This window comes from Pseudophryne corroboree, chromosome 4 (assembly GCF_028390025.1).
Source record: "Pseudophryne corroboree isolate aPseCor3 chromosome 4, aPseCor3.hap2, whole genome shotgun sequence".
NCBI lineage: Eukaryota > Metazoa > Chordata > Amphibia > Anura > Myobatrachidae > Pseudophryne > Pseudophryne corroboree.
In genome coordinates this window covers 749,419,996-749,447,954 of record NC_086447.1, presented here as the reverse complement: position 1 = coordinate 749,447,954, position 27,959 = coordinate 749,419,996, and the positions used below count along the sequence as shown (strand labels likewise).

At 46.9% G+C, this 27,959-nt stretch overlaps 1 protein-coding gene across 6 annotated transcripts in view; it reads right to left on the bottom strand.

The window, feature by feature from the left end:
* Positions 1-27,500, bottom strand: part of DTD1 (D-aminoacyl-tRNA deacylase 1) — a 404,975-nt gene extending 377,475 nt beyond the window's left edge. For 2 of the 6 annotated variants that reach the window (XM_063918156.1, XM_063918160.1), the window contains exons 1-2: positions 27,109-27,409; positions 6,329-6,419 (exon numbers count right to left, since the gene is read on the bottom strand). In XM_063918156.1, the coding sequence (XP_063774226.1) occupies positions 6,329-6,419; positions 27,109-27,151 (134 nt within the window). In that variant the 5' untranslated portion in view covers positions 27,152-27,409. Of the gene's footprint in view, positions 1-6,328; positions 6,420-26,887; positions 26,906-27,108; positions 27,413-27,445 lie in introns of those variants that run through there. The other 4 variants (XM_063918157.1, XM_063918158.1, XM_063918159.1 and 1 more) reach the window with 4 other exon arrangements.
* Positions 27,501-27,959: the final 459 nt, after the last annotated feature.

The window sequence follows — 27,959 nt, the reverse complement described above, 5'->3', positions numbered from 1 at the left end:
TTTAGTTCCACGGATTTAAGTGGCTCAAACCAATGTGACTTAAGGAAATCCAACACCACGTTGAGATCCCAAGGTGCCACTGGAGGCACAAACGGGGGCTGAATATGCAGCACTCCTTTAACAAACGTCTGAACTTCAGGCAGTGAAGCCAGTTCTTTTTGGAAGAAAATCGTCAGAGCCGAAATCTGGACCTTAATGGAACCTAATTTGAGGCCCATAGTCACCCCTGACTGTAGGAAGTGCAGAAATCGACCCAGCTGAAATTCCTCAGTTGGGGCCGTCCTGGCCTCACACCACGCAACATATTTTCGCCATATGTGGTGATAATGGTTTGCGGTCACCTCCTTCCTAGCTTTAATCAGCGTAGGGATGACTTCCTCCGGAATGCCCTTTTCCTTCAGGATCCGGCGTTCAACCGCCATGCCGTCAAACGCAGTCGCGGTAAGTCTTGGAACAGACAGGGTCCCTGCTGCAGCAGGTCCTGTCTGAGCGGCAGAGGTCATGGGTCCTCTGAGATCATTTCTTGAAGTTCTGGGTACCAAGCTCTTCTTGGCCAATCCGGAACCACAAGTATAGTTCTTACTCCTCTCCTTCTTATTATTCTCAGTACCTTGGGTATGAGAGGCAGAGGAGGGAACACATAAACCGACTGGTACACCCACGGTGTCACTAGAGCGTCCACAGCTATCGCCTGAGGGTGCCTTGACCTGGCTCAATATCTTTTTAGCTTTTTGTTGAGGCGGGACGCCATCATGTCCACCTGTGGCCTTTCCCAACGGTGTACAATCATTTGGAAGACTTCTGGATGAAGTCCCCACTCTCCCGGGTGGAGGTCGTGCCTGCTGAGGAAGTCTGCTTCCCAGTTGTCCACTCCCGAAATGAACACTGCTGACAGTGCTAACACATGATTTTCTGCCCATCGGAGAATCCTTGTGGCTTCTGCCATCGCCATCCTGCTTCTTGTGCCGCCCTGACGATTTACATGGCCGACCGCCGTGATGTTGTCTGACTGTATCAGCACCGGCTGGTGTTGAAGCAGGGGTCTTGCCTGACTTAGGGCATTGTAAATGGCCCTTAGTTCCAGAATATTTATGTGTAGGGAAGTCTCCTGACTTGTCCATAGTCCTTGGAATTTTCTTTCCTGTGTGACTGCCCCCCAACCTCGAAGGCTGGCATCCGTGGTCACCGGGATCCAGTCCTGTATGCCGAATCTGCGGCCCTCTAGAAGATGAGCACTCTGCAGCCACCACAGTAGCGACACCCTGGCCCTTGGAGACAGGGTTATCAGCCGATGCATCTGAAGATGCGACCCGGACCACTTGTCCAACAGATCCCACTGAAAGATCCTTGCATGGAACCTTCCGAATGGAATTGCTTCGTAAGAAGCCACCATCTTTCCCAGGACTCGCGTGCAGTGGTGCACAGACACCTGTTTTGGTTTAAGGAGGTCTCTGACTAGAGACGATAACTCCTTGGTCTTCTCCTCCGGGAGAAACACTTTTTTTCTGTTCTGTGTCCAGAACCATCCCCAGGAACAGTAGACGCGTTGTAGGAACCAGCTGCGACTTTGGAATATTCAGGATCCAGCCGTGCTGTTGTAGCACTTCCCGAGCTAGTGCTACTCCGATCAACAACTGTTCCCTGGACCTCGCCTTTATAAGGAGATCGTCCAAGTACGGGATAATTATAACTCCCTTTTTCCGAAGGAGTATCATCATTTCGGCCATTACCTTCGTAAATACCCTCGGTGCCGTGGACAGACCAAACGGCAACGTCTGGAATTGGTAATGACAGTCCTGTACCACAAATCTGAGGTACTCCTGGTGAGGAGGGTAAATGGGGACATGCAGGTAAGCATCCTTGATGTCCAGTGACACCATGTAATCACCGCTCTGAGCGATTCCATCTTGAACTTGAACCTTCTTATACAAGTGTTCAAAGATTTTAAATTTAAAATGGGTCTCACCGAACCGTCCGGTTTCGGTACCACAAACATTGTGGAATAGTAACCCCGTCCTTGTTGAAGGAGGGGTACCTTGATTATCACCTGCTGAGAATACAGCTTGTGAATCGCCTCCAGCACCACCTCCCTGTCCGGGGGAGCTGTCGGCAAGGCAGATTTGAGGAAACGGCGGGGGGGAGACGTCTCGAATTCCAGCTTGTACCCCTGAGATACTACCTGTAGAATCCAGGGATCCACCCGTGAACGAGCCCACTGGTTGCTGAAGTTCTTGAGACGGGCCCCCACCGTACCTGGCTCCGCCTGTGGAGCCCCAGCGTCATGCGGTGGACTTAGAGGAAGCGGGGGAGGACTTTTGTTCCTGGGAACTGGCTGTATGTTGCAGCTTTTTCCCTCTACCTCTGCCTCTGGGCAGAAAGGACGCGCCTCTAACCCGCTTGCCTTTCTGGGGCCGAAAGGACTGTACCTTATAATACGGTGCTTTCTTTGGCTGTGAGGGAACATGGGGTAAAAATGCTGACTTCCCAGCTGTTGCTGTGGAAACGAGGTCCGAGAGACCATCCCCAAACAACTCCTCACCCTTGTAAGGCAAAACTTCCATGTGCCTTTTAGAATCTGCATCTCCTGTCCACTGCCGAGTCCACAATCCTCTCCTGGCAGAAATGGAAATTGCGTTTATTTTAGATGCCAGCCGGCAAATATCCCTCTGTGCATCTCTCATGTATAAGACAGCGTCTTTAATATGCTCTACGGTTAGCAATATAGTGTCCCTGTCTAGGGTATCAATGTTTTCCGACAGGGAATCTGACCACGCAGCTGCAGCACTGCACATCCATGCTGAAGCAATAGCCGGTCTCAGTATAATTCCTGAGTGCGTATATACAGACTTCAGGATAGCCTCCTGCTTCCTATCAGCAGGTTCCTTTAGGGCGGCCGTGTCCGGAGACGGTAGTGCCACCTTCTTTGACAGGCGTGTGAGCGCTTTATCCACCCTAGGGGATGTCTCCCAACGTGACCTATCCTCTGGCGGGAAAGGGTACGCCATTAGTAACTTTTTAGAAATTACCAGTTTCTTATCGGGGGAAGCCCACGCTTCTTCACACACTTCATTTAATTCATCAGAAGGGGGAAAAACCACTGGTAGTTTTTTCTCCCCAAACATAATACCCTTTTTTGTGGTACCTGGGGTAATATCAGAAATGTGCAACACATTCTTCATTGCCGTAATCATGTAACGGGTGGCTCTATTGGAATGTACACTAGTCTCATCATCGTCGACACTGGAGTCAGTATCCGTGTCGACATCTGTGTCTGCCATCTGAGGCAGCGGGCGTTTTAGAGCCCCTGATGGCTTTTGAGACGCCTGGGCAGGCACGAGCTGAGAAGCCGGCTGTCCCACATCTGCTATGTCGTCAAACCTTTTATGTAAGGAGTTGACACTGTCACGTAATTCCTTCCACATGTCCATCCATTCAGGTGTCGACCCCGCAGGGGGTGACATCACATTTATCGGCCCCTGCTCCGCCTCCACATAAGCCTCCTCATCAAACATGTCAACATAGCCGTACCGACACACCGCACACACACAGGGAATGCTCAGAACGAGGACAGGACCCCACAAAGTCCTTTGGGGAGACCGATAGAGAGTATGCCAGCACACACCAGAGTGCTATATAATGCAGGGATACACACTACACAAGCGATTTTTCCCTATAGCAGCTATATATATATATATATATATATATATATATATATATATATATATATATATATATTATATGCGCCTAAATTTAGTGCCCCCCCTCTCTTTTTTACCCTATGTAGTCTGGAAACTGCAGGGGAGAGCCTTGGGAGCGTCCTTCCAGCGGAGCTGTGAGGGAAAATGGCGCCAGTGTGCTGAGGGAGATAGCCCTGCCCCTTTTCCGGCTGACTTCTCCCGCTTTTTTAAATGTATATTTGGCAGGGGTATTTTACACATATATAGTCTTTATGACTATATTATGTGGTATTTGCCAGCAAGGTACTCATATTGCAGCCCAGGGCGCCCCCCCCAGCGCCCTGCACCCATCAGTGACCGGAGTATGTGGTGTGCATGGGGAGCAATGGCGCACAGCTGCAGTGCTGTGCGCTACCTTGATGAAGACCGAAGTCTTCTGCCGCCGATTTCCAGGAACATCTTCTTGCTTCTAGCTCTGTAAGGGGGACGGCAGGGCGGCTCCGGGACCGGACGACCGAGGCTGGGCCTGTGTTCGATCCCTCTGGAGCTAATGGTGTCCAGTAGCCTAGAAGCCCAAGCTAGCTGCAAGCAGGTAGGTCCGCTTCTCTCCCCTTAGTCCCACGTAGCAGTGAGTCTGTTGCCAGCAGATCTCACTGAAAATAAAAAACCTAAAATATACTTTCTTTTCTAGGAGCTCAGGAGAGCCCCTAGTGTGCATCCAGCTCGGCCGGGCACAAAATTCTAACTGAGGTCTGGAGGAGGGGCATAGAGGGAGGAGCCAGTGCACACCAGGTAGTCCTAAATCTTTCTTAGTTGTGCCCAGTCTCCTGCGGAGCCGCTATTCCCCATGGTCCTTACGGAGTCCCCAGCATCCACTAGGACGTCAGAGAAATAGAGTTGTGTCCTCATACACTGTTGGCCACAGTTGTGCCAAACAGCCCTTTCTCAGCGTGCCAGGTCCCGCGCAACTTGGCTTTCACTGACCATCTTTTCTGCTCCAATGTGCATCTTACTCGCAATAGGAGTAACACTTGTATATCTGTGTGCGACTGACTCTGAATCTGTATATGAAGTGCTATGATGCAGTGGCTGCGGCTTCAAGCCAAGTTCCGTTGTGCTTTATATACCGATTCAGTCTGAGCGAAAAGATGCTACACCACTCGAAGCAGCTAACCCGTGCTGCATGGCGTATTAAGACTAAGTGTGCGAGGACACATCTGTATATTGGTTTGCTGTAATTGTACATGCATGGGAAAAAATATCTTTGAGCAGAGGTATTCCTAAAGCAATAATCAAACATCCCCAAGCAGACAGTCTACATTGTATACTAATATCCAGTGTGTAAAACAACTACTTATTGTAAGAGGTTTTTATATAGAACAGCATTATTATTATTATTATTAATAATAATAATAATAATAACATTTTCTTATATAGCGCGGCAAATTCTGTTGTGCTTTACAATTGCAAACAGTGAAAAAACAAGACTGGATAATAACACAGTCATAGAAGTAGGAAGGCCCAGCTCACAAGCTTCAATCTATAGGGAAGTAGGCATTGATACACAGGGATAGGTGTTATCTTTTACATAAAGGTCCACCAGATTGCAAAGGTTCTTTGTGGGCTGTATGATATGGTCACACTGCAATGATGGCCTGGAGTCAGGAGGATGGGAAAGTGAAGAACGAGAAAATATGTGAGAATAGTCTATAGCCGATGTTTAATAGTTCCTCTATCAGTGGTGGAGAACCAGATGGCCCCCCACCATAGATGATAAACAACCACCGAATATATTTTTTTTCTCAAGGTGTCGGGACATGGAGCTTAGTTCCGCCCCCCGACACTCCCGCGAAGCTCCACTCCCGGGCTGTCATTGGCCCACAGCCTAATGCAGTGTATGATGGGTAACCATCAGTGGGTAAAAATATTGCAGACGGTTTCACACCATCGATGTTACCCATAAATGGTACAATCGATAGTGACCATCGATGGGTAACCCAGTGGGGATGTAATTGGATAGGAAAGTTTCTGAAAGTTATGTGAGCGTTTCTTGAATTTGATAAGCTTGCATGAAGAGGTGAGTTTTGAGGGAACGCTTGAAGGTTTGGAGACTACAGAGTCTTACTGTGCGTGGGAGGGCATTCCACAGAGTGGGTGCAGCCCGAAGAAAGTCCTGCAACTGTGAATCGGAGTGAATAATGAGTGTGGATGAGATACGAAGCGGTAGGTTGGGAGATATTTTTAGATAAGTGAAAAGATGTACATTGGTGCAATTTGGTTAATGGTCCTGTGTGTGAGTAAAAGGATTGTATATTGAATACGGTAGAATACACAGTGGATCCACAGACAATGAACATTTAGCAAGGAAGATGAGCCTCGCCAACAAATAATATCGCTTCAAGAGAAACAATTTGTCTTTGAAGAGGCCCATTTTCAATTCAGACAAAAACACTGAAAGTTTACTTCCTGATAAATGATATATTAAGTTACCTGTAACAGAGGTCTGTTTAAAGAAATTGTATGGAGACTGCTTAACAATGAAAATATACCTTTAATAATTCAGTAAAGGAAATAAAGCACTTAACATAGTCATGTTCCATAAAATAAAAACATGGAACAAATTTGTAATAAAGGCAGTACAGCAGACTTACATATAGTCAATATCTTTCTGTGTGTCTTCTACAGAGATCCCCAACAATACACAGATACCACGTCCAATGGAACTGATCTGCTCCTCTCCCACTGAAACAAATTGAATATCGTAGTGATAATCCAAGAAAGAGAAAATATAATGTTTAGATAAAATGTTAGATACTAAGTCTATTTCCAGGGGTGCTCTCTCCGCGGGTCTTCTTGTTGAGCTGGTCACCAGCACATTATTCACATTAAAAACAATGGGCCTGATTTGTATTATGCTAATGCCGCAGCCAATGACATTCATACTTACTGTAAGCGACCACTTGCTGAGACGCTAATCCATCTCAGTGTATTCTGAAATGCAACATAGGTGCACGATCAGCTGCAACATCGAAACTTGCAACAGCCCTATGGCAAGTGCAATTTCTCCATCTAAACATGGTGTCCTGTGCAAACACTACTGCGTATATAGACCCAGCTGTGGCCTGCAATATGGCCGAGTCTGGCTAACCACCTCCCTGTTACCTACCAGGAGTGCCCACTGAAATCCACTCTCCATGAGTTTGAATTCATTTTGCGACTCCAAGTGGTAACCACCAGTATGCATGCACAGCGCTACTCAGATGCATGCGCAGACATAAATGAGTGGCTGCATGTGTCAGACATGGTTATTGTCGCCACCTCTGAATCAGGCCCAATGTGCAAAGCAAACCACGGATATAGGGCACGGTTTATCAACCACGATCCTCAGGAACTAAAGCAACACAAATTAATTTGGTAGTACAACAATTAACCAGGTTATCTAGAAACAACCTGAATCCCAGTAACCCGTAAACATGGGTATACTAAATTCATGACCAGTTAATGAAAGTCTGTTATGGCTAGAGCATTTTTTCACCACGTCTTCCTTTAAAGTCTAATACAAACGATCAAAACCTATAGGCCCAGGCACTAAAGAATGTCCATAAGAGATCAAAATTATTAATGAATAATAATAAAAAATATATGATAAGCAACACATAATAAAACCAGCTGCAGCATCCTGATAATGTTTGTGGACACTCACTAAAACACCTTTCTATCAAGAAAAGGGAACCGAATACAAGGAATAGGGTGGTGCTGTGCTGTGCTGAAGGGTTTTCTTTTCCTTGTAATCAGATCTCCTCGCCCTCCTGCCTTCACTTCCTCCTATCTTCCCTCTCAGCACTTACTGCTTAAAGTGTAGCCACTGAGTTCCGGTGGGCGGGGCATCCAGCATGGCCGCATTTTACTCTATGTCTACACAGGGACCTGAACAATCTCCCTCAATCCTCCTTTTTTGAGTTTTGTGGGGCCTTAATTTTTAGGGGAGTGTGTTCCCCAAGTACTGAGGAGCAGTTTGACACCTTGCTCGCCCCTGTATACCTATTTTCCCCCGGAGTCAGGCCGTTCAGGTGAACGGTGTAGACGGCTACTTGTCCCTGGTGTATGCCCTGGGAGGACCGTACATGAAGCGCCGATCACCTTGCCCCCTCCCTCCCTTATATACCCTTACACTGCGGGCCCCCTCCGTGTGAGGGGTACAGCTGCGGATCGCCCCTCAGTCTACCTCGGGAGGTATTGTCTCAGCTGGGACTTGTGGCCTGTGGGCCCCCGGGACTGACCGCTGGAGGCCTGGACGACGGGGCGGGAGGTATCGCCGCGGGAGCACCGCTACTCTTGGCCGAACGGAGGAGTCATCCCGCACCCTGCTGCCCCTGTCTGGTGAGACTGTTGGAGGCGTCGGCTCCCCCCTGCCGCACTCGGCTCGGCTGTGTGGCTGTGTGGCGCTGGACCGACCGCGTCACACGGGACTCTGCTCTTGCGCCGCCGGAGGTGCCCCCGGGGGCCGCGGAGGTAGTGGGCTCGGACCTGCTGCTTCCACCCACTTCACACAACTTGCACCCCCCTTCCGCGGCTGCGGCTTCACACGGGTGCCTGCATCTCTGAAGGTGGACGCCGGGGCCGGCGGGTGAGCAGTGTGGCTACAACAGCGTCCATTCCCACCCCGGAGAGGATCATGCTGGGGCTTGCTGCCTTCTCCTCCTGCTGCCAGCACCTACGGGGGCCTGGGGCTGCGTTGTCTGGATCCGCTTCCTGGCCGGTGTTCGGGGGCATACTACTACCATCCTCCACTCACGTGCAGGGCCCTGTGGGCACACCAGGTACTAATACTGTTTGTCCTCCCCCCCTCCGCTTTTTACTAATAAATACCCCTTTCCTCCTTTTTCTTACCCCATACTTGAATCTTTCCCTCCTATTGTGTGGACCATTCCCCCCTTGTTGCTTATTTTTTCCCCCACAGTCGTACCTATCCTCTTACTCTCACTTCACTCTCCCCTCCCTGCGCCTCACTTGTGCACTGATAGCTCGTGCGGGAGTCTTCTGCACACCCGCAGGGGGGAACTAGCCTTTTTGCTGGAGGCTTACTGGACCCCACCCTCCTGTTCCACAAAGTTGGGGATGGATCAGTACTTTCCATTAACTGTCTCATAGCCTACGCCTGCTGTTTCCTACCTACTATAGCTGGGAGGCCTCCCGTCTCAACGGATAATACGTGACAACAGCTGGGGCTGCTCCGGTGATTTCTACCCTCAGACGAGGACTTTACGCCTGGTATATTTGACTGCTGACCATAATCTTTATCTGCTGTTTTTGATTCATTTTCATGTATCCTGATACCATCTCACTTTCTGCTGTTCCTGTCGGAACCTTCCTGTAATGTTTGTTATTTTTCATATATAGTTCACATGTGACGTTTGTTATTTTCATCTCAGTACTCTATTCTGTATTGCTTGACATAACATACTGTTTCTGGATGCATAGTATATTGTTTCTAGATATATACTTTTATCCTAGTTAAAAATTGCTGTAGTTTGTTGCCGGGGCTGCTTCATGAGCCCTCTTGCGGGGTGGCGGTATGCTCTAGACAATGGGCTTGGCCTAGCACCTCTGCCCGAGTTCTGAATGTAACCACCTCTGTATCTTTGCCAGGGGAAACACTACTTAGAGGTGACGCTGACTGCCCCATATTTCATCCTCTGGGGTATGGATAAATACCTCGACAAGACCATGCCCCCGAAACAGTCCAACACCTCATATAAGGCGGGAAAGGGGAAAGAGCCCCTCCCTAAATCAGGCCCACCCTCCCCGGTTGGACACGGGTCGGACCCACCTAGTTTGCCCAGTGAGAAAACCCCTCATCTTACGGCCAAAGAGATTTCTGATTTTCTCATGCCCTTACTTGATAAGCGATTTGACGACCTACAGGCCCGCTTAAAAATCGGGCCTGGCTCGCATAGACTCTCATGCAACGCGTCTTACTGCGTTGGAAACGAGACTGGGAGACACTGAGGACCTGGTCCAATCCTGTCAGGCGGGGATATCATCCCAGCATACCTATATACAGCAACTACAGGATAAAGTCGAGGACCTGGAGAATAGATCTCGTGGGAATAACCTTCGATTTATAGGTGTTTCGGAGTCCTTGACGGGCCAGGCCCTCTCCTCATATCTTTCTGTAGACCTCCCAAACTCGTTGGGAATTATAGATGATATGGAAATCCCACATCTTGAAAGAGTCCATAGGTTGGGGGCGATGCAGGATGGAGCGCGAAAGCGCTCACGCCCGGTCATTGCTCGCTACCTTGACTATAGGGCCAAAGAACAGGTTCTCACAGCTTATCGTAAAACTAGAGAGTTGTTGGTCAAGGGTCATAAGATCTTGATATTCCAAGACTTCTCAGTTGCAGTGGCTCAGAAACGAAAGGAATTCTCTGAAGTTTGCTCCCATTTGCATAGCAAAAACATCAGGTTTGCTCTGTTGTACCCAGCAAAACTATGGATCACAGAGAATGGTAATCAGGTGTTTTACACGGATCCGGAAGTGGCGACATCTCGTTTTCTGACTCATAAATCCCCATCAAAGTCACCTGTTGGTTAGGGTGTTTGTCGGGAAGGAATAAGGGGTTGATTGTATCGTGTACTTCTGCCTCGGGCGGATATGTGCTCGCCATTGATTGGCTTATCTTTTTTTTTAGTTTACAGATAATATAGTACCTTACTACAAGTGTTCACCTTAACAATTTAATACTTATTTTGTTGGATTTTTGTGTGCACACCACTAGACCTAGTTGGTGCCCACTATGGTTTTGGAAGTTGAGAAAATGTTGGAAAAAGGTGTTATGAGTCGTCATGGTTCACTATTGTTGTTTCACATATTGAGACTGTGTTATATATTTTATGTCATGCTGATGTTTGTGTTGTTGAAATCACTGATGTCCTGGCGACCTTGGTACGGGAGGGGAGCCGCCGCTGTCCACTTGAATTTATTGATTACCAGTCAAGTTTCACATTGCCCTGAGGGGATTGGGTAGCCATGCCGTCTGTAGTTTCTTCCTCAGATGAGGTACTACCCCCGAAACCGATACAATTCATTTCCTGGAATGTAGGGGGACTCAACTCCCCAATCAAACGACGACGTGTGACCGCACACCTTAAACGTTTCCACCCAGATGTGATTTTCTTACAGGAGACCCACTGGCTGGCGGGGGAGGAAAATGTCCTGAAGGCACCATGGCTCGGCCCCTGTATAGCTGCTCCCTTTCGAACGAAGGCCAGAGGGGTAGCGATACTTTTTCAGAAAAACCTACCTGTTACTGTCCTGTCAGAAATCATTGATCCCGAAGGCAGGTATATCATTATGGACATAGAACTTTTCCATACCAAATATACACTTGTCAATTTATATGCCCCTAATGTCAATACACATACATTTATTCAGGACATTGCCCATACTCTTTTAAGCAGAACTAACTACTCCCTGATAGTGGGGGGGGGGGGGGGGGGACTACAACATGGTGGACGATCCTACAGTTGACAGATCACCAAGTGTGCCGAGAACTACTGACTCCCAGAGCAGACACCTACTGGCCTTTCGAGACTCACTGGACCTCTCTGACCCATGGAGATTGCTACACCCGACTGATAGGACACACACCCATTTGTCGCTAGCACATGGAACCTTGTCTCGTATCGACAGGTTCTTAATAGCCGATGACTTAATATCCCAGATCGCGGGGGTAGATATACTCGACATATTGATCTCTTATCATGCCCCCGTCACGCTAGCGCTGGCCCATCCCCATATGCATCCGACAGATCGTATTTGGCAGTTCCCACAATATTTGGCAAATTCAGAGGACTTTAAATTATACCTAACTTATCATTGGACTAATTACGTTGATAACAACATAGAATATTGGGACAAACCCGAGATTTTCTGGAATGCCTCAAAGGCAGTGATGAGGGGTCATATTATTAGTTATGTCTCTCGGAAGAAAAGAGACTCCAAATTGGAATACACCACGTTAAAAGCTACTATGTCCAGGACCTTTTGAACATATACTGCTATTCCAACAGAGACTACCCTTGATGAATACAAACAGGCCAGACGCCTACTTGAAACCTACTTAGCCACCCAAGCGAAACATTCCTTAGATTACACCAAAAATAAATTCTATAGATGGGGCAACAAGACTGGTAGATTATTGGTGGTCATCTCTAGACCTCCCCAACAACGTCATGTTATAACTACCATACATCACCCCAGGACCGGTCTGGTTATCACAAAGTCGCAGGAAATAGTAGAGCAATTCCATTCCTACTTTCAGTCCTTGTTTCAATCGACACTGATATACAGACACAGTTGCTCACGGATGACGTGCTGCCCCCTCTGACCAGAGACCAGAAAGAAGCACTTGTGGGTCCTATAACGGCTGAGGAAATTAACGTCGCCATCTCCAATCTGCCCCATGGTAAGTCCCCGGGCCCCGATGGCTTATCGGGCGAATATTACCGCATGTTACAGGCCCAAATTGTCCCCTCATTACTGGAACTGTTTCACGCAATACACGAACGGAGTTCCCCGTCCCCGCTTTTTAATGAAGCCTTTATTACACTTATTCCTAAACCTGGTAGGGACTCCAACTTCCTATCCTCCTACAGACCAATTAGTCTCCTAAATGTAGATTACAAACTCCTAGCTAAGATTATGGCGACGAGACTCCAATCCATCCTTCCTGATATTCTCACCACGACACAAATGGGTTTTGTGACTGGCAGACATGCGGTTAAGGCAATCCGCATGGCACTGGCGGCGGTAGCGGCGTCCCAGTCTCCCTGCACAGACTCCAACATGCTTCTTAGCCTCGACGCCAATAAGGCTTTTGATATGATACTATGGCTACACTTATTTGCTGTGTTGGAGAAAAGGGGGTTTGATGTGAGTTTTATTAACTATATACGATATATCTACAGCGGTCCATCCGCCTCACTATTAATTAACGGGATCAGAGGTCAACGGTTCTTTTTGGAAAGGGGAACCCGTCAGGGATGCCCTTTATCGCCTCTCCTATTTAACTTGGCCCTTGACCCGCTGCTTAGAACATTGCAGGATTGGTCTGTTTTCAGAGGGATAAAAGTGGGTAGTCAGGAAATTAAACTCTCAGCCTTCGCCGACGACATCCTCCTTTATATATCGGACCCCGAATGTTCCCTTACTCAGATCATGGACAGGATTAATTTATTCGGCCGCATTTCGGGTTTTAGTATTAATATGGACAAATCGAAGGCCCTGTTGTTGTGTGGCACTGTGACGTGTCCGACTTGGGCCGCACACTTCCCCTTTCATTGGTAATCCACATATATCACATACTTGGGTATTAGGGTCCCACGCTATATTTCAGAACTATACAAATTCAACGTACATAAGGTAATACACACCTTGACTGATGATGTTAAGAGATGGGAACGTCTTCCATTGTCATACCTTGGTAGGGCCAGTCTCTTGAAAATGGTGGCAATACCTCGCCTACTATACCCCTTGCAAACACTTCCCATACTGTTGACGAAGCAGGACTCACAACAGATTAATAAACTTATTAGAACCTTTATATGGAGGGGGGGCCGAGCTCGCATCGCTTTGCGTAAGCTTACTCAGCCTAAATCCAATGGGGGTATTCATTTTCCAGATGTAGTGGTTTATAACCACGCTGCTCTTTTGAGACACTTAAGGGACTGGTTGCAGAACGGCTCTATTTATACGAACACATCCCTCGAACAAAGCTTCCTTCCGACTGTAGCCTTGACATGTTTCCTCCATCAGCATGAATGGGAAATACCTGATCACATTCGGTCTAACCCTCTTCTATGGTCTACCAGGAAGATGTGGCACATACTGCGACATGATGCGAAACTGAACCCGTATTACTCCTTACACCTGCCCCTAATTAAAAACCCAGACTTCTTGGACGGCATGGCTGCTCACCCCTTCCAGACTTGGAGGGAGGAGGGCTTAACATCAATTTGCTCATTAGTGGCAGTGGAAGACCACCGTCCGCTCACCCTCTCAGAGGTCTCAGCGAGGCATGAGGTGATTGTCTCAACTCCCCTTTCATTTTTACAGACACAATTCTATGTCAGACATGTCGTTGCACACTTTGCGGATGAGGACTGGACCAACTCCCTGGATAATCTCTTAGCACTCCCGGTACCGAGACATAAGGCCATTTCCATCCACTACACTTTCTTGAGAAAAATATTAGACCACGCTACTGTGAGGGGTGGTATGTCCACATGGTTGGCTCACTTTCCTGATCTGACCATACCACTTATGGAAAAATCGCTACTTTACTCCAGAAAAGTCCTCCCAGCAAGCATATACACTGAGTGGTTTCTTAATGTATATCATAACACTTACTTATCCCCACTACGGCGCTTCCACATGGGAGCAACCGACTCGCACTCTTGTCCAAAATGTCATCAGAGTGAAGCAGATACTTTTCATTGTTTGTGGACATGCCCGATTGTGCAATACTTCTGGCATCTAGTTAGGAGATATGCGGAGGCAAATCTAATTACCTATGTGCCCTTTACCCCTGAATGGGCAGTCCCGGGTATTATTGATCCTGCCCTCCGCATGCCATCGGAATGTAAAAAACTACTGATAGCCTTAAGCGCAGCGGGGAAAAAGACTATACTACAGGGATGGATAAATAGTACACCACCACAGATACCACTATTCCTAAATAAGTTACATCATATATTTAGGATGGACTGGGTGGAGGCCATTGTGGACAAAGGTAAACAAGTGGAACGATTCTTTCACCTATGGGAATCCTACATCCCCACCTTGCCCCTTACCACGCGTCTAAACATTCATAACAGCCTCAAAAACACCACGTGGTACCGAACTAGACTGGCCGCATAGGAACAACCGGTATCCCTGGTCTAGATGCGGGTGGCTGTGGCGGCCTCCCTCTGGGTTGCCTATAACATGTACAATAACAGTAGCATGATAACTGTTAACCTTTTTGTTTTGTTTTTTAGAAGAATAATGTCTTAACTATTGGTTAATGTAGCAGACGCTGATATGCACTGCTTGATCTTAACGCCAGTGCACTATTGTTTTATGATTTATGTACGTCTTGTGACTTTTATGACGACTCAATAAAAAGTTCTTTGGAAAAAAAATAAAATAAAGTGCAGCCACTACATTCTTAGCCCCCAGCTGCTCTATCCCTGGCCTGCTGCTAATTGGGCTCTTCTGTATGTTCTCCTTGTCCAGGGGTTCTCAGACTTGGTCCTCAAGGAACACCAACGGTCCAGGTTTTAAGTTTATCCATGCTTGGCCACAGGCAACTTAAACAATACCTCAGTAAATTTGATTTAACCATCTGTGCTGAGCTATGGATATACCTAAAATCTGGACCTTTGGGGTACCTTGAGGACTTGCGTTTAAGAACCTCTGTCCTACTCTGTCACAGTGGAAGGCACATTCTGGAGATCGAATAGACCTCAGGTTCTCAAACTCAGGGCCTAGTTCAAACCTGATCGCTGTGTTCAAATTTGCAGAGGTCTGCTATCATTTAGTCGCCGCCAAGGGAGAGTGAAAACCCGCCCGTGCAAGTGTGTGAATGCATGTGCATGCCGTGCGAAAACTTCACCATGTAGCAGACAGCTGCAAATCCGTTCGCAACTCACTCACCATGAAATGTTTTTTTTCCCAGTCTGTGCGTAGCCCAGGACTTACTCCGCCAGTGCCATAGAAACAGGCTGATCGGGGCCGGAGCGGACATCACACACCCTCCCTAAAAACGCTTGGGAACACCTGCGTTTTTCCAGACACTCCCAGAAAATGGCCAATTACCACCCCAAACGCCCACTTCCTATCAATCACCTTGCGTACGCCTATCGATCGAACTTTTCACACCATTCTGTCACTGTTTGGCGTTGCGCCTGCGCATTGCGGTGCATACGCAGTCATTCGATAATCGCCCGCTGTGCGAATTCGCACAACAGTGATCAGGTCTGAATCGGGCCCATAGTCCTCAGGACCCCAAACAGTTCACATTTTCCAAGTCTCCTCACAGAATTGCTGGTGAAATAATCAGCTCCACCTGTTGATCTTTTAAAATGTTTTAAGTGAGTAATGACTTCACCTGTGCACCTGGAAAACGTGAACTGTATGGGGTCCTGAGGACAGAGTCTGAGAACCACTGGAATAGACCATTGGCAATTATTGTATAGATGTAGGGACAGTCAAGCTAAAAAAAATTCTTTATCTCTAGGTCAATTTGTTACTCCAGACGTACACCTGGTGCATGCTATATGGTATATGCTATACCCCTTTCACACCACACAAATAATCCGGTATCAACCTGGTATATTGCCGGGTCGACGCAATCGCTGTGCGGTGTGAAAGGGGTCACTACTAAATTTACAGGTCACCTGACCGGGTATTTCAACCCGGAAATAAAGAAGGGTTATTCCCGAGTTATTACCAGGTCAGGTGCAGTGTGAACGGGTTGCTGGGTCAATGCTACTCAGGACCCGTTGACAGCATAGGGAGAGGCTGTGTGGAGAGGATCTCATCTCCCATCACCGCCTCTGTCCCCGCCCCCGATGGCAATCTGACCCAGCATATTGCTGAGTCGGGAAGCCAGTCTGAAAGAGTCCAATGACGGGTCGTATCCGGCAAGGGCCCGTTTTCAATTCCCGGATGCGACCTGGCATTGCGATGTGAAAGCGGTATTAGTGTACAGCTGGATGCATCTGATTGATCATAGTCACTTCCAGGTGTGCCCCAAGTTGCCTCGAGTTTGTGCCAGTTCTACATGGGCGGAAGCAATTATTATTATTATCCTTTATTTCTCATACGTCCTAGAGGATGCTGGGGTCACATTCAGAACCATGGGGTATAGACGGGATCCGCAGGAGACATGGGCACTTTAAGACTTTCAAAGGGTGTGAACTGGCTCCTCCCTCTATGCCCCTCCTCCAGACTCCAGTTTTAGAATTGTGCCCAGTGAGACTGGACGCACTACAGGGAGCTCTTCTGAGTTTCTCTGAAAATACTTTTTTGTTAGGTTTTTTATGTTCAGGGAGGCTGCTGGCAACAACCTCCCTGCTTCGTGGGACTAAGGGGAGAGAAGTTATGACCCACTTCTAGTGAGTTCAAGGGCTCTGCTTCTAGCTACAGGACACCATTAGCTCCTGAGGGTTTGATTGCTGGATACGCTCAGATGCTTGCTCCCACAGCCTGCCGTCACCCCCTTACAGAGCCAGAAGTCAGAAGACAGGTGAGTAGCAGAAGAAAAGAAGACTTCAGTGACGGCATTATGAGATACCGCGCGTCGGGCGAGAACTCTGCGCGCCATGCTCCCGTTTCACAGACACTGCAGGGTGCAGGGCGCGTGGGGAGGGGGGGGGGGGGGAGGGGGGACGCCCTGGGCAGCATGTATAATTCCTCTTTTTGGCTGGCAGAAGGGGACATTAGTGCCTAGGCACTGTCCTACCCCCGCCAGAGACATTAATTATTTATTTAAGAGCGGGAAGAAGCGCGCCATTACGGGGGCGGGACTTCTTCCTCACTTGGCCAGCACAGCTCAGCGCCATTTTCTCCTACATGCTGCGGAGACGCTGGTCCTCCCTCACTGCTGACATAAGTATCAGGGTGCTAAAAATGGGGGGGGGGCACAGTGTAATTTGGGCAGCGTATTTCAGATAAAAGCGCTGCAAGTCTGTTATCATGATTCTATTCACAGGCTTTGTATGATTGCGCTGGGTTGTGAGCTGGCAAAAATCCTCTGTGTCCATCGGACAGTCTTACTGTGGGTCTGTCTCATATAAACCGGTGTGTCTGTTGGTGTTTGATACACGTGTGTCGACATGTCTAAGGCTGAGTGCTCTTCCCAGGAGGAAGCTATATTAGGGACACAGATGTATGAGGGGGTGACCGTGTCGGCACCGCCAACTCCTGACTGGGTGAATGTCTTGAATGCAAATATGGAGCATATCAGTAAGAGATTAGAAATGTTACATACTGATTCCGACACGGACACGGATTCCAGTTTAGATCCAAAATTGGAAAAGAGCATTCAGTACATGATTAACATATTCAGTACATGAATAAAATAAAATGTTATTTTGCCCAGTTGCTACTCCCTGATACCGACACGGATACTGATTCCTGTGTCGACCAGATTGTTTCCTGATTAGATCCAATATTGTGCAGTACAATTAAGGACGTATTAACGTCACGGAGAACCCTGCTGTTCCCGACGGAGGGTCTATATATGTATGTGGATAAATATGTGTTTATGTATGTATATGTATGTATAGATATATACGGATAGCTAATCTCATGTACTGAGCACTCTGAGAAAGAATCCTGGTGACTTCCGATGGTTATTCGTTCCCGCCGCGGACAGAGTAAGTGTGAGTCACTCCCTGCTCTGCATGGGTCCATGTCGCAAATCCAGTGGATTGTATACAGGAAGCTACGCTATATCCTAGCTATGTAATCACGGGCTTACTTAGATCTGCCATGGCAGGCGCATGAGTGAGTAGTAGTATTCAAAAATTATAGGATACCTTGTAGTCAGATACAGATACCCTGGAGGGAGATGAGATACTCCTTACGTTGGGTCATATGAAGGACGCTGCAGCATGCTTAAGTGAGACTGCAGGGGAAATTAGACTCTTGGTTTCACAGAATAGAGGTCTCGGCTAGGCGGTCGTTGTGCATTCACCAGTGGAATGCTGATGCGGACTCCAAGAAGAAATGGAGCCTCTTCCCTATGAAGGGGAAGCCTTGTTTGGGAATGGCCTACTTGATTTGATCTCAGCAACGGCCGCAGGTAAGTCAACCTTCTGGCCCTATGGTCAATCACAACGAATGAAGACGCATCATTATCGGATGCCGTCATTTCGACCTAATAGATGCACAAGATTCCCTTTTCTTTGCAGGTTTAGGAAAGGGAAGAGGTCTGTAGTCTCTTCCGGATCACGGGTTCAGAAATCATCCTCTGCGTCCGCCGAATCCACCGCATGCCGCTGGGGCTCTCTTGCGGGAGGTCGCACCGGTGGGGACACGACTACAAAAAAAAAAAAAAACTCTTCAGTCAGTTCTGGATTCATTCGGAAAACTGGCAGTATTTGAGACGTTTCCCCTCAACGATTTTTCAAATCGGCCTTACCAGTTCTCCGAACAGGGAGGTAGTATGCGACGCAATACAAAAATTGTGTCTGAATCATGTCATTGTCCTGGTTCCCCCGTCACAACAGGGTGAAGTCGTTTACTCAAGCCTTTTTTCGTGGTCCTGAGACCGGACAGAGGTCAATCCTAAACGGAAATCCCTCGATTTCTACCAAAAGAAACTCGAATTAAAGATGGAATCTCTCAGGACAGTGATTTCCAGTCTGGTGGAAAAAGGTTTCATTGTTTCGGTAGACATAAAGGATGCCTACTTACAGATTTCCATTTTCCTCGGAGTCACTGAGGTTTGCAATTCAGAATTGTCATTACCAGTTTCAGACATTGCCGTTTGGTCTATCCACGACCCCGAGGATTTTCACCGACATAATGGCGGAAATGATGGTTCTCCTTCAAAAGCATGGAGTCACGATTATCCCGTACTTGGAAGATCTCCTGATAAAGGCGAGATCCAGGGACCAGTTGGTGCAAAACATTGCACTATCCCTGACAGTTCTTCAACAAGATGGTTGGCTCCTAAACTTGCCAAAAGCAGAGTTAATTCCAACAGCGCGGTTGTCGTTTTTTGGGAAGGCTACTGTACACAGAACTACAGAGTTTTCTTCCAGGGAAAAAGGCTCTGGAACTTCAGAGCCTGGTCAAACATGTTCTGAAACCAGCAAAAGTGTCAATCTATCAATGCATCCGGTTGCTGGGGAAGATGGTTGCGGCCTACGAGGCCATTCAGTTGGCAGATTTCATGCCAGAGTGTTCCAGTGGGACCTGTTGGACAAGTGGTCCGGATCCCGCTTACACATGCACCGAAGGATTATCCTGTCTTCTGAGACCAGAATCTCACTCTTGTGGTGGCTACACAGCTCTCACCTCCTAGAGGGGCACATGTTCGGGATCCAGGACTGGATCTTGGTAGCCACGGATGCAAGCCTCCGAGGCTGGGGTACAGTCACTCGGAGAAAAATCTTCCAAGGAAGATGGTCAAGTCAAGAAACTTGTCTCCACATAAACATTCTGGAGTTAAGGGCCATTTACAACGGCCTTCTGCAAGCGGAACATCTTCTTCGCGATCTGCCTGTATTGATCCAGTCGGACGATGTAACAACAGTTGCGTACATAAACCGCCAAGGCAAAAGCAGAGCGGCGATGGCAGAAGCCACAAAGGTCCTCCGCGGGGTGGAAAGACATACAAACGCTCTGTCAGCAATCTTCATTACTGGGAATTCTTCAGCAGACACGATCTCCATCCGGGAGAGTGGGGCCTCCACCAAGAGGACTTCGCTGAGTTGACAAGTCGTTGGGGAGTTTCCTCAAGTAAACATGATGGCATCTCGTCTCAACAACAAGCTTCAGAGATATTGTTCCAGGTCGAGAGACCCTCAAGCAATAGCAGTGGATGCACTGGTGACACCGTGGGTGTTTCAGTCGGTGTATGGATTCTCTCCATTTCCTCTCATTCCAAAAGATCTAAAAATCATAAGAAGAACAAAGTCGAGCAATCCTCGTGGTCCCAGAATGGCAAGGAGGACTTGATATCCAGATCTTCTGGAATTACTCATAGGAGATCCCTGACCTCTTCCTCTGCGCGAGGACCTACTACGACAGGGACCGTGCATGTATCAAGGCTTACCATGGCTACGTTTGACGGCTTGGCTGTTGAGCACAAAATCCTAGCTGTGAGGGTATTCCCAGTGAAGTCATTACCACACTTATTCAAGCCAGAAAAAGGGTAACGTCTAAACATTACCACCGTAGTTGGAGAAAATATGTTCTTGGTGTGAATCCAAGAAGGCTCCTATGGAAGAGTTTCAGCTAGGATGTTTTCTCCATTTTCTCGAAGCAGGTGTGGATGCGGGCCTAAAATTGGGCTCAATTAAGGTACACATTTCAGCCTTATCGGTTTCTTTCAGAAACAATTGGCTTTTGGGAAAGGCTTGTTGCACATCCAACCTCCATTTGTGCCTCCTGTGGCACCGTGGGATCTTAATGTGGTGTTGCAGTTCCTTCCATCACATTGGTTTGCACCTTTACAGAAGGTGGAGTTGAAGTTCCCCACTTAAAAAGTGGTAATTCTGTTGGCCTTGGCTTCTGCAAGGCGAGTGTCTGAGTTAGCGGCCTTGTCTCACAAGAGCCCTTATTCCATGAAGATTGAGCAGAATTGAGGACACGTCAACAATTTCTACCGAAGGTGGTTTCATCTTTCCACATGAACCAACCTATGGTGGTGCCTGTGGCCACTGACGCCTTCGTTGAGTCAAAGTCTCTAGATGGTCAGAGATTTGAAGATTTATGTCGCCAGACCGGCTCAGATTAGGAAAACAGAGGCTCCGTTTGTCCGGTTTGCTCCCAACAAGTTGGGGTGCCCTGCTTCCAAGCAGACTATTGCACGCTGGATCTGTGGTACGTTTCAGAATGCTCATTCCATGACTGGATTGCCGTTACCGAAATCGGTGAGGGCCCATTCTACCAGAAAGGTGGGCTCATCCTGGGCGGCTGCCGGAGAGGTCTCGACATTGCAACTTTGCCGAGCAGCTAGTTGGCAAACACTTTTGCTAAGTTTTGCAAGTTTGGTACCTTGGCCGATGAGGACATTAAGTTTGGTCATTCGGTACTGCAGAGTGATTCGCACTCTCCCGCCCGTTCTAGAGCTTTGGTATAACCCCATGGTTCTGAATGTGACCCCAGCATCCTCTAGGACGTATGAGAAAATAGGATTTTAATACCTACCGGTAAATCCTTTTCTCTTAGTCCGTAGAGGATGCTGGGCGCCCGTCCCAGTGCGTACTGTATCTGCAGTTATTACTTGTGGCTACACACACGTGTTGCGGTTCTTGTCAGCATGTTGCTGCAATCGTTCATGCCGTTGGCTTGTATTCTGTTGAATGCCACGTTCTGTGGCATGCTTGAGGTGTGAGCTGGAAACATAGAAACATCGAAACATAGAATTTGACGGCAGATAAGAACCACTTGGCCCATCTAGTCTGCCCCTTTTTTTTTTATCCTTTAGGTAATCTCAACCCTTTTTGAACCTTAATTCTTTGTAAGGATATTCATATGCCTATCCCAAGCATGTTTAAATTGCTCTACAGTCTTAGCCTCTACCACCTCTGATGGGAGACTATTCCACTTATCCACTACCCTTTCTGTGAAGAAATTTTTCCTTAAGTTTCCCCTCAACCTACCCCCCTCCAGTCTCAGTGTATGTCCTCGAGTTCTAATACTTCTCTTCCTTTGAAGAATGTTTCCCTCCTGAACTTTGTTAAGACCCTTGATATATTTGAAAGTTTCTATCATGTCTCCCCTTTCCCTTCTCTCCTCCAAACTATACATGTTAAGATCTTTTAGCCTTTCTGGGTACGTTTTGTGATGTAGGCCATGCACCATTTTAGTTGCCCTTCTTTGTACACTCTCTAATGTATTTATATCCTTCTGGAGATATGGTCTCCAGAACTGGACACAGTGGTGGTCATTCCGAGTTGTTCGCTCGCAAGCTGCTTTTAGCAGCTTTGCACACGCTAAGCCGCCGCCTACTGGGAGTGAATCTTAGCTTATCAAAATTGCGAACGAAAGATTAGCAGAATTGCGAATAGACACTTCTTAGCAGTTTCTGAGTAGCTCCAGACTTACTCGGCATCTGCGATCAGTTCAGTCAGTTTCGTTCCTGGTTTGACGTCACAAACACACCCAGCGTTCGCCCAGACACTCCTCCGTTTCTCCAGCCACTCCCGCGTTTTTCCCAGAAACGGTAGCGTTTTTTCGCACACACCCATAAAACGGCCTGTTTCCGCCCAGAAACACCCACTTCCTGTCAATCACATTACGATCACCAGAACGAAGAAAAAACCTTGTAATGCCGTGAGTAAAATTCCTAACTGCATAGCAAATTTACTTGGCGCAGTCGCACTGCGGACATTGCGCATGCGCATTAGCGACTATTCGCTCCGTTGCGACAAAAAAATAACGAGCGAACAACTCGGAATGACCCCCAGTATTCCAGATGGGGCCGCACCAATGACCTATACAGTGGCATTATCACTTCTTTTTTCCTGCTACTGATTCCTCTCCCTATGCAACCAAGCATCTGACTTGCCTTTCTCATTGCTTTGTTGCATTGCTTTCCTGCCTTCAAGTCACTTGAAATAGTGACTCCTAAATCCCTTTCCTCCTCAGTAGTTTCCATTATAGTACCCTTGATACTATATTTAGCCTTTGGGTTTTTGAGACACAAGTGCATGATTTTGCATTTTTTAGCATTAAACTGTAGTTGCCACGTTCTTGACCATTTCTCAAGCCTAGCTAGGTCATCAATCATTTGTTTTACCCCTCCCGGTGTGTCTACCCTGTTGCATATCTTTGTATCATCTGCAAAAAGGCATACCTTCCCTTCAATACCATCTGCAATGTCACCAACAAAGATATTAAAGAGAACTGGACCAAGTACAGATCCCTGGGGTACTCCACTGGTAACATTTCCCTCCATAGATTGCACTCCATTAACTACAACTGTCTGTTTCCTATCCTGCAACCAGGTTCTTATCCATTTAACTGTTTTATAATCCACCCCCACGCTTTCAAGTTTATTTAGCAGTCTGCGATGTGGGACAGTGTCAAATGCCTTACTAAAGTCTAGATATGCTACATCTACAGCTCCCCCTTGATCTATTATTTTCGTCACAGAGTCAAAAAAGTCAATAAGATTTGTTTGGCATGATCTCCCACCAGTAAATCCATGCTGTTTTGGATCCTGTAAGTGGTTTGATAGAAGATATTCCACAACTCTTTCTTTTAATAGTTTTTCCATTACTTTCCCCACTACTGATGTAAGGCTTACTGGTCTGTAGTTACTCGCTTCTTCCTTGCTTCCACTTTTGTGCAGTGGAACTACATTTGCTCTTTTCCAGTCCTCTGGAATGGCACCTGTATTTAGTGACTGGTTAAATAATTCTGTTAACGGTGTAACCAGCACATCTTTTAGCTCTTTGAGTATCCTTGGGTGTATCCCATCTGGTCCCATTGATTTACCCACTTTTAGTTCTGTTAGGACCTTCTCCTCTGTAAATGTATTTTCATCTACCTTATTTTTATGAATGTCCTTGCAACTTAACTGTGGCCCCATTCCTTCTTCTGTAGTAAATACTGAGCAAAAATAATTATTTAGGTGATCTGCTATTGCCTTGTCTCCCTCCACCAAATTCTCACTCTCTGTCTTAAGTCTTATTATTCCTCCATTTTATTTTCTCCTTTCACTTATATACTTAAAAAAAGTTTTGCCCCCTTTATCTACTGACTGGGCCATTTTTTCCTCAGCTTCTGCCTTTGCACGTCTGATCACTTTCTTAGCATCCTTCCGTCTGTCAAGATACACCTCTTTGTCATTATTATTTTGAGTCTGTTTGTATTTCCTAAAAGCCATCTCTTTTGCTTTCACACTAGTTGATACTTCTTTTGTGAACCACACTGGCTTCCTTTTCCTGGTGCTTTTCCTAACCCTTTTGATACAAAGATCAGTTGCACTTAGTATTGCACTTTTCAGTTTTTCCCACCTCTCCTGCACTCCTTCCAAGTTCCACCAGTCCGCCAATGAATCACTTAAACATATCCCCATTTTTGCAAAATCAGCATTTCTAAAATCCAACACCTTTGTTTTTGTGTGACAGGAGTTGGATCCTGTCTTTATACTAAACCATACTGCTTGATGATCACTGGATCCCAGGTGCTCACCCACATATATGTCGGATATCCTATCACCATTTGTAAGAATTAAATCTAATATTGAATCTTTGCGAGTGGGCTCCGTCACCAATTGCTTGAGAGATGCTCCCTGTAAGGAATGTAGAAATTTGCCACTTGTAGCTGAATTTGCAAAAGACCCCTCCCAATTTACATCAGGTAAATTAAAGTCTCCCATGATTATGACTTCTCCCTTTAAAGCCATTGAAGAGGCTCACCGTGGTTTAACAATAAATCCTTTCCTCAATATGTCCGTCTCCCTGGGCACAGTTCCTATAACTGGAGTCTGGAGGAGGAGGGGCGTAGAGGGAGGAGCTAGTTCACACCCTTTGAAAGTCTTAAAGTGCCCATGTCTCCTGCGGATCCCGTCTACACCCCATGGTTCTGAATGTGACCCCAGCATCCTCTACGGACTAAGAGAAAAGGATTTACCGGCAGGATAAAATCCTATTTTATATGGCACCACAAGGGTTCCGCAGTGCCCAATTACAGAGTACATATGCACATAATCAAAACAGGAAAACAGTGACTTACAGTTGAAGACAATATAGGACAAGTACAGGGTAACTAAGCATATCTACACCAGTAAACAACATAGAGATAAGTTCCAGGTGGCCAAAAAACTGTGGGATCTGGGCAGTTGAGGATTATTAAAGTAAGAAAAGTATAAGCACATGAGGGAAGAGGGCCCTACTCGTGACAGCTTACATTCTAAGGGTACGCAATGAAAAGCAATGAAAAGGTAAGCAATGAAAAGTATGATTTAAACATTTAAATTAGTAACAATAATAAAATACTTTTGGTTGATACATATACTTTGCTACAATAAACTTGCAATATTATGTTTAGCTGAACATGCTGAATTGCCTGTAGAATCTGTTTCAAGGGGTGTGGTATGGAAGGTAGATAGTAACTAGGTCGACCACTATTGGTCGACAGTAACTAGGTCGACAGGGTCTCTAGGTCGACATGAGTTTATGTTTTTTTGGTGTCGTTTTCTTCGTAGAGTGACCGGGAACCTCAATTAGTGCACCGAATCCGCTCGCCATGCTTCGGGGAAGGTGCCTCGCTGCGCTCGGCACAGATTACCGTTCCCAATTGTAGTCCACATGGATCGTTAAGTGTGAAAAGGTTAAAAAAAAAAAATTGGTCAAAAAACTCATGTCGACCTTTTGACCTGTCGACCTAGTTACTGTCGACCTAGATAGTGTTAACCTAGTTACGGTCGACCTAGAGACCGGATCCCATTTCAAGTGGCATTACCACTCAATAAGAAACTATGCATTAGACCCTGAGAGACACTGCGTAATGAATTTCAAACTAGAAGATGACATAGGGCCTGATTCAGAGATTTCCGTAAATCTCGGATGGTTTTGGATCTGCACTGCGTATGTGCAGCCTTGGGGATGCGATGTCACTCGCAATGCCCGAGCAGGATTGACATGCTGTTGGCATTTGAAGTTGGTGACAGAAAAGGTGGGGTGGGGGAAGGGGGGGTCTGCCCCATGTAAAAATAATTGAATAATGCCTCTGCAAATTGATGCTCCGCCAATGTGACTGGAAGTATTTCACATGGACAGCTCATTACCAAAAGCGCTGTCCGTCTAGAAATTGTTAGTACATAGCGGGAAAAACCATGTAAAACATCTGATTATTTCCTTTCAGTATTGATAGTGATACGCCACCATCCATATCAATTCGCAGAGGAAATAATCTATTGTTTTTACATGGCTGTGTATGTACTTACAATTTCTACAGGGACAGCGCTTTCGGTGATAACCTGTCCATGTAAAATGCTTCCAATCACATTGGTGGAGTCTTTTGTGTTTTCAAAAGACTCTGCTATATTTCTGACACTGCCCAGACGCACATCAGTATCAGTTTGTGAAACCCCCTGTGGCGGATGGGGCAGCAGGAGAGGGATCTCCAGATCTGCTAGGATTTTTTGGACATAGAGGGTTTGAGAATAATGGGTACTGCGGTTGCAATGCTAGTTAGCCTAAGTGATACATAGCCAATACATAAATTAAGTCATTTCTGCATAATTTTATGTAAGATTAGTTTGATAAATATGCCCCCTGTGGAGTGTATAACTATAAATTGCTTTCCATGATCGATATTCTGAACTACACAGAATCATACTTATCTGGAGCTTAACCATTGCAAAGCGAGATGGGCAATGGCATGGTAATAGACATTGCAGCACAGCACATATAACACAGACTTATGGAGAGCAGGTGGCTTACAGCACAGAGCAATAATACACCGCTCTCACCTAGCACAGCAGTCTACAGATGACGTTGTGCGTACAAAGGAAGGAGTTCCCCTGATGAGTCAGCGCCTGCCTGCTGCACTGTATGGGGAGGAGGAGGAGGAGACTCTGCTCCCCCACCGCTGGGTGTGCACGCTGCAAGCGAGAGGCACAACTCTCCACCGGGCCCACCTGTCATCTGCGCCAGCAACCAGCAGGGGCAGCAGCTCTCATCCGGCACTTACCCGTGACCCCAGCCTTAGTGACCCTCTGGATGACCGCTCTCATTGTGCTTAGATGGGAGCAGTCGTTGTCAGCTACCAACTCTGCGGCGACACCTCCGTTCCCTGTAACAGATTGGGTGGTAGATCGCCCTCTGCTGGCTATAAGTCATTACCACAGCTGTGTAGTATTACTGCTGTCACAAACGCGTGTGCAAATAGTAAAAATCAATTATATAGTAAGTAGGCATAAATAGATATGCAGCTCTGAGCTCTCCTCCAGCCCCAGTCTCTGACAGTGGCAGCTGTTGCTGGGTGAAATTAGGGGACGCAAGTGAGGTAGTGTACAATTAAATCATACCTCCCAACATGACCCTCTCGGGGAGGGACAGAATGCTCTGCTCCTGGACTTCCCTCTTTATTTATGATTGCCATCACCTGTGCTGAAACGCCTTACTTATCCATTAACCTGTTTTAAACAGGTGATGGCAATCATAAATTAAGAGGAAAGCCCAGAAGCAGAGCATTGTGTCCCTCCTGTCGGCATACCCCTTGAGCACAGATGACTTAATTAGTACCTCATTCATATTGATTTAACCATCTGGGTTCAACCATGGTTATCCTTAAAACATGGACTGTCTTGACGAAGTTTGGGAACCTCTGATATACAGTTTTTGTCATCCACATCCATTATTTCGCCATTGAAGCTTACAGTCTAAGGGCCCCATTTATCATTGATTGCATATTGAATGTGATCGGGGCGGCATCTTATCAGCCAGGATGGCATTGTAATATGTAACATCCTGCACCTGCAAAGACAGGGGCCCCTGAAAGGAGCCCGCCCCTGCAATGTGCTCAGACTGCTGCTGGGGGTT